The 6,618-nt window shown below is 43.5% G+C and overlaps 1 protein-coding gene across 1 annotated transcript in view; it reads right to left on the bottom strand.

Moving 5' to 3' along the window:
- The window catches only part of ARHGEF4 (Rho guanine nucleotide exchange factor 4), a 27,520-nt gene extending 23,429 nt beyond the window's left edge, over positions 1-4,091 (bottom strand). The window contains 1 exon segment of the mRNA XM_015570184.1: positions 4,011-4,091. Coding sequence (XP_015425670.1) covers positions 4,011-4,091 — 81 coding nt within the window.
- Between the last annotated feature and the right edge of the window lie 2,527 nt (positions 4,092-6,618).

The raw sequence follows: 6,618 nt of genomic DNA, 5'->3' as shown, positions 1-6,618 counted from the left end.
TGCTTCTCAGGAAGTTCACGGCAGAAAATTAAAAAATGCCCTTGGTCCCCCACTTCACAGATAAGTGAATGCAGCTCTGAAAGGTCAGGGAATTTGTGCAGCCATCAAATCACACAGGAATATAGGGATGGCGGAGCTAGGATTTTAACTCTGGGCTGACTGAGGTTGATCCATGCTGAGGCACTTCAGGAAGGCCCTGACTCAGGATATCTCCTTACTGACCTTGTCCATCAGAGAATCATTTTGTTCCTGTAGGAAAGCAGCTGGCTTCTTCAGCTGCTATCCACCCCAAAACCCCCAGTTTTATTATTATAATTGACAAATAAAAATTGTATATATTTAAAATGTACACTTGATGTTTTGATATAGGTATACATTGTGAAATAATCACCACAATCAAGCTAATTACCATACCCATCACCTCACATAGTTAACCATTTTGTATGTGTGGTGACAACATTTAAGATCTATTGTCTTAGCAAATTTCAAGTGTACAATACAGTGATTTGAGGGTTTTTTTTATTGAGCAGGGTACAAGGGTGATTTTTTTCCCAGGTTCTTGTCCAGATGGATTTGAAGAATGAAGCTATGGACAAAAGGTGGTAGGTGAGAAGTACAGAAACTTTATTGCAAGAAGAAGAAACCTTACTGCAAGCAGATTCTATCTCTAAAACTCCTAATTTTAAGCTTTCTAATTCTAAGACCATATCTCTCCTGGCTAAGGAGAGACAGAGAGATACCCTAAAGGGGATGGCCACTGCTTCCTTTATCTTGAGGCATTGTCTGATTGGACCCTTCCCCAATTTAGGATCCCCATGCTTTCCTCATTGGCCACTCTGCAAAGGCTAAAGCCCACGTTGTGCCCCTCTCCTTCTTTTCCCTTATTTTGTAACAGTCCTCTACCCTCTGTGGAAATAAGTTTCCTTTTCCCCGATATTCTGTGTCTTTTCTTTGTCCTTCACACATCCATCTTATCTGTTTAAGCTGGAGTTACTTTTGATCTACCTTATGGTACCTAGCAACCTTATTCTGCCAAGTCTTGAGACTGAAAATGCTGGCTTCTCAGCTCAAAGAGTAAAATGGTCTCTCTCTCTCTCTCTCTCTCTCTCTCTCTCTCTTTCTTCCCACCCTCCCCTCCCCCCCAGAGATTTATTACCCCTATGGCTCTCCCAGCTGCTCAGGCCAGAGATACCTCTGTCCTTGGTTTATGGCTGTTTTAATTGTCCAGGCCAAGTTGCCTCTATTCTGTTTCTTTGTTACTAATGTTGTGGCCCCATCCCATAACAAAGAAACAGAATTTCCGGAGGATGAAGCCCAGAAATCAGGATTTTAAAAAGATTCCCAGGTGATTCTAATGTGCAGCCAAGGTTGAGAACCTTCTCTGAACCCTCTCCCTTCCTGTATTAAGCTAGTTAGTTAACCCTTATCAACCGTATTATTAACTGTACTCATCATATTGTACATTACATCCCCAGAATTATTCATTCCACATAATTGTAACTTTTCATCCTATAACTAACATCTCCCTATTTCCTCCTTCCTCAAGTCTCTGGCAACCAGCATTACTCTCTGTTTCTGAGTTTGACTTTTAGATTCCACATGTAAGAACATATGGTATTTATCTTTGTGTGTCTGGCATATTTTGCTTAGCATAATATCTTTCATCTCCATCCATGTTGTAACAAAGTTTTTTGGATATATATCCAGAAATGGGATTGCTGCCATATATGGTAGTCCTGTTATAGGATAGGGAAAAGCTAGAAAAATTCCAAGGCAGGAGGAATAGGGAAACTGAGACAAGAAAATTAAACAAGGCCTGTTTGTTTGACAGCCTGCAGCCAGTTTGTAAATTGCAAGCCCTTATCTTCTCCCAACCAAAGAACTTGTAATCACACACACTCAAGTATATACACATACTTAATATACACATATATACATACAAACAGACATACATACATACCACATCCTCTTATCCGTTCATTTATTGGTGAACACTTAGTTTCTGTATCTTGGCTATTGTGAATAATGCTGCAGTGATCATGGAAGTGTTGATATCTCTTAGACATTCTGATTTCATTTTTTTGGATATATATCCAGAAATGGGATTGCTGCCATATATGGTAGTCCTGTTATGATAGGGAAAAAAGCTAGAAAAGTTCAAAGGCAGGAGGAATAGGGAAACTGAGACAAGAAAATTAAACAAGGCCAAACAGTTTGACAGCCTGCAGCCAGTTTGTAAATTGCAAGCCCTTATCTTCTCCCAACCAAAGAACTTGAGAGCAAATGGTTAATGTCTGTCCAGAAAAGCAGAAGAGGAGGGGGAAGGGAAAAGGGAGTTTTGATGCCTCTTATCCACAACCTGAGTATACATGGTTTAAATCACCCTAAAACTAACAGCAGAGAGGAGGGAAAAGGGGGGAGGAAAAGTGCAGTCTTATCTCATCCCACTGTTTAAATAGAAAAGTCAGCAGTCTTGGGATTTAATTGCTAGGTGCTTCTCATAAATTCAGAGAAAGCCATAACAACGTAAATGAACGAGAGACTTTAGAGTTAACCTGTGCCAGGATATCTAGCAGAGGAATTTTAAAATTTATAGACAGAAAAGTATGTAAAGCAGAAAGCCCCCACCTCACTTGCTCTCTAGATTAGCTGAGAGCCCATTTGCACTTCAGAAGCCAGATGTATAGATTCACTTGCCTACTTCGTAATAAATTTGCATGCTTTAGTGTTTTAATAAATTGGCTTTATCACAATGCAATCATCTGGAGTCATTCATTTGAATTCATTTACATGAGCATAACAAGAATCTAGGTGGAGATAGCACTCTCCCTCTGACTCAGGGGGCTGTCTGATAACACCTTTCTGTGAAAGGTGCCTGTAACAGTTCTGTTTTTAATTTTTTAAGAACCTCCATAGTGTTTTCCATAGTGGCTGCACTAATATGCATTCCCACCAACAGGGTTTCCCTTTTCTCCACATCCTCACCAATACTCTTTTTCTTTTTGATAATAGTCATTGTAACAGGTATGAGGTGATATCTCATTGTGGTTTTGATTTGCATTTCCCTGATGACTAGTGATGTTGAGCAGCTTTCTATGTGCCTATTGGCCATTTGTATATCTTCTTTTGGAAGAAGTCTATTTAGGTTTTTTGCCCATTAAAATTTTTTTTTTTTTGCTATTGAGTTACTTATTATTTTTAGATATAATCCTTTATTAGATATACAGTTTGCAAACATATTCGCTCATTCTGTAGGTTGCTTTTTCATTCTGTTGATTGTTTTCTTTGCTGCACCAAAGTTTGACTACTTTTGTTTTGTTGCTTGTGCTTTTGGTATCATATCCCAAAAAAATTACTGCCAAGACCAATGTTAGGAAGCTTTTCCCATTTCTAGTAGTTCTATGGTTTCACATTACATTTAAGTTTTTAACCCATTTTGAGTTTCATTTTGTGTATGACATAAGGTTTGAATTTCATTCTTCATTAGATTAAGCAGCTTAAAAGGTGGTGGGGGTGGGGGGAGGCGGGAGTCCACTGCCTCCCTGACAGAGCCTGTAACTTTAGCTCTGTAAGGTTCAAAGCTCATGTACAGTTGGCTCTTATCCATCCACAACAGCTAGCTCTGTCACAGTCACCGTGCCCCTCTGATGGGTCAGAAGGCTGAAGCTAATGGGCTGAGGAGACTTAAAAGCAGTTCAGAAGTAGACGGAGATTTCCAATCTCCATGCTCAGCACTGTGACTTCTGGGAGGAATCAGAGTACGTGGAGAGGCTGGGTGTTCACATGAGGGTGATTTTATCTCTGTATGTCCAAGTTTCTGTGTGTGTGTGTGTGTGTGTGTGTGTGTGTGTGTGTACAACATGCACATGAGTGAGTATTGATGAGTGCACTGTGGACATGACCATCCTACTGACGACCTCAAATAGATGTGTGAGGTATATGTGTAGGGGTGATATCTGTGTTATGGCAGAGGAGAGGTGGAAATGTATTTGGAAAGGCTGTCTGCCTACCTCATATCTGAAGGTTTGCCTGGCCCCATCTGGTTGGTTGGGGGGTGTGGGAACCATGCCAAAGTACACTGGATGGCCCATGCCAATTAGAGTGTGAAAGCCCTCTCTAGAGTATGCCAGATGGCTAAGGCCACTCTCTAAGCATGGGAATCTTAATCAGGGTGTCCAAGGACTATGCAAGTGCACAGCAAGGACACAGCAATCTCACAGTACATGGCACATACATGCCCTTCTATAACCCAAATGATTGATGTCACTATTTGGCTAGAAGCCTTTTTTGTGTAAGTAGTATTAAATAAAGTATGTTACTAAGGCTGCAGAGTGAGCTCAGGAGAGATGCAGCTACTATGAGAGGCTGTGGGTCTAGAGCAGGGGTGGGCAAACTTTTTGACTCAAGGGCCACAATGGGTTCTTAAACTGGACCGGAGGGCTGGAACAAAAGCATGGATGGAGTGTTTGTGTGAACTAATATAAATTCAAAGTAAACATCATTACATGAAAGGGTACGGTCTTTTTTGTTTTTTAGTTTTATTCATTTCAAAAGGGCCAGATCCGGCCCGCGGGCCGTAGGTTGCCCATGGCTGGTCTAGAGGCAGTACGTGGCTGCTCAGATAATGTCTGTGGACCGAGACTGCTGCTGCTGTGTGGGAAAGATGTATTGTTACCTAGCCAGTGTGCACCTACCTACTGTATGGGACTTTGCTTTGAAGGACTGTTTTGGCTAGTGGCTCCTTGTTAGCAATGGCTACATGGCCACTGGCTTCTACAATACTTTCTTATATATCTACTAGTACAATTTTTCATGTCTTCTTCTATCACTCATGTTCAAGAAGGTCCAGCCCTTGGTAGAGCGGCTTAGACCCGACAGGGGAAAATCTTCTTTCTGTTCCTACCCAATTCTAAAAACCAGGTTCAAGATTTGCTCCATCAACCTCTCAAGAAGAATTTGGGGGAACAGAGGTAGCTACCTCCCAGCCACCCCAAATCCCAGTACTCCTCTCTAAGACTATATGGCATGCTATTTAGTGGAGTGTGTGTGGATCCAATGTTTTGTGGTAACTCTGTGGTTCTAGAGCCATCAGACATCCCGGAAGGAGGTCACAGAGGCCTGTGTGTCCTCAGGCCTTAGGCAGGCCAGCTCAGGGAACCCACTGGTCAGTGCAGTGCAAAATGCTAAGGGTGTATAGCACCCTGCCTGCTACTGTGCTGGCCCCAGGGGTGACTTTTAGGGCTTCATCCAAGGCGCAGTTCTGGGACAAGCCCTCTGTCCCCCCATGCAACTGAGCAGACTGGGGAGGGTTTAATGTAGCAAGAGAACCTCAGAACCAGGTCTAGAACCAAGGACTGAATCACCACCTCTGCCCTGCCCGGCCTGAGATATTGGTGATTTTCAGGGCAAAAACCTTTGTGTGTATGTTGCATGAACACCAAAAAAAAAAAAAAAAAAAAAAAGCCAAAGAGCTTAAAAGCAAAGGCTTAGGCCCTTGAGGGATTCAAGCTGGATGGCTCCAAGCAAGGGAGGGGAGGTAAAGTGGAGACAGCAATAGGGAGTGTCCTATCTAGCCTGGTTGGGTGGGTCTACTGAGGAAAAGGAACAGTCTGGGACAGATGAGGGCTGCACCTCCATGCTGTGGCTTTGAATGGGGAGAGGAAAGCTGCTCTGGATGTGCTGATGGCAAGACAACTTTCAGTCCTGGCCCTTGGGGCTGTAAGCTTCTCTGGCCTGTCTCACAGAGACCTAAGTCCAGTTGTCCAACAACACGGTGTGTAAGAGGCATCTGGAGCCCAGACTAGCATTGGGATCCTCCCTGGGTCGGGGAAGGGTACAGGAACCAGGTCAGACTTGGGTACAAATATCTAGTGAGGCAGCATAGTTAGAATAGGGAACAAAGACCACTCCCCTTTTTCTTCTTGATTAAAACATTGCAGACGTGGCCTTCACTGACCACTTGTTACCCTCTGCTTTCCCTCCCCAATTTCCTGAATTGAGATAAAGTAAACTGGTCTCAAGCAGATTCAGCAGCTATTCTGATCTAAAAGTGACCAACAGAGTCATTATAACATCTTTATAATAAATTGGCATTATGGTTTTGAGACCTCCCCATCTCCTATGAAAGTTCCTAGGAGACCAAAAATGAAATCTCTATCTGGAGAGGATCAATGAAGACAAACCGCCAGCAGTCACCCCACCAGCATCAGAAGCCTGAGGATCACCCTATCCCCCCCATCCCACACATCCTATCTAATAAAGAGAGAATATGCTAATTGACCTTCACACTGTCACAAAGATGATGGCGCCCACAGCCAATAAGGAGAGAATATGCTAATTGACTTCCCAGCCCTCAAAGATGGCAGTGTCCACAGCCAATAAGGAGAGAATATGCTAATTACTGTCCCTCCCTCAAAGATGGTGGCACCCACAGCCACAAGATGGTGACACCCAGTCTCCTCAGGCCCGGCCTTGCCGCGGGCCGGCCCAAAGGACAACCAAACGACTGAGCAGCAGGCTGTGTGGGGCGAGCAGGCCAGCAGGAGGGTTAGTGAGGGATGATCAAGCGACTGAACAGTAGGCTGCGTGGGGCGACCAGGCCAGCAGGAGGGTTAGGGA

This window comes from Myotis davidii, unplaced genomic scaffold, assembly GCF_000327345.1.
Source record: "Myotis davidii unplaced genomic scaffold, ASM32734v1 scaffold286, whole genome shotgun sequence".
Taxonomy (NCBI): Eukaryota; Metazoa; Chordata; class Mammalia; order Chiroptera; family Vespertilionidae; genus Myotis; species Myotis davidii.
This window is presented reverse-complemented; position numbering and strand designations above follow the sequence as displayed.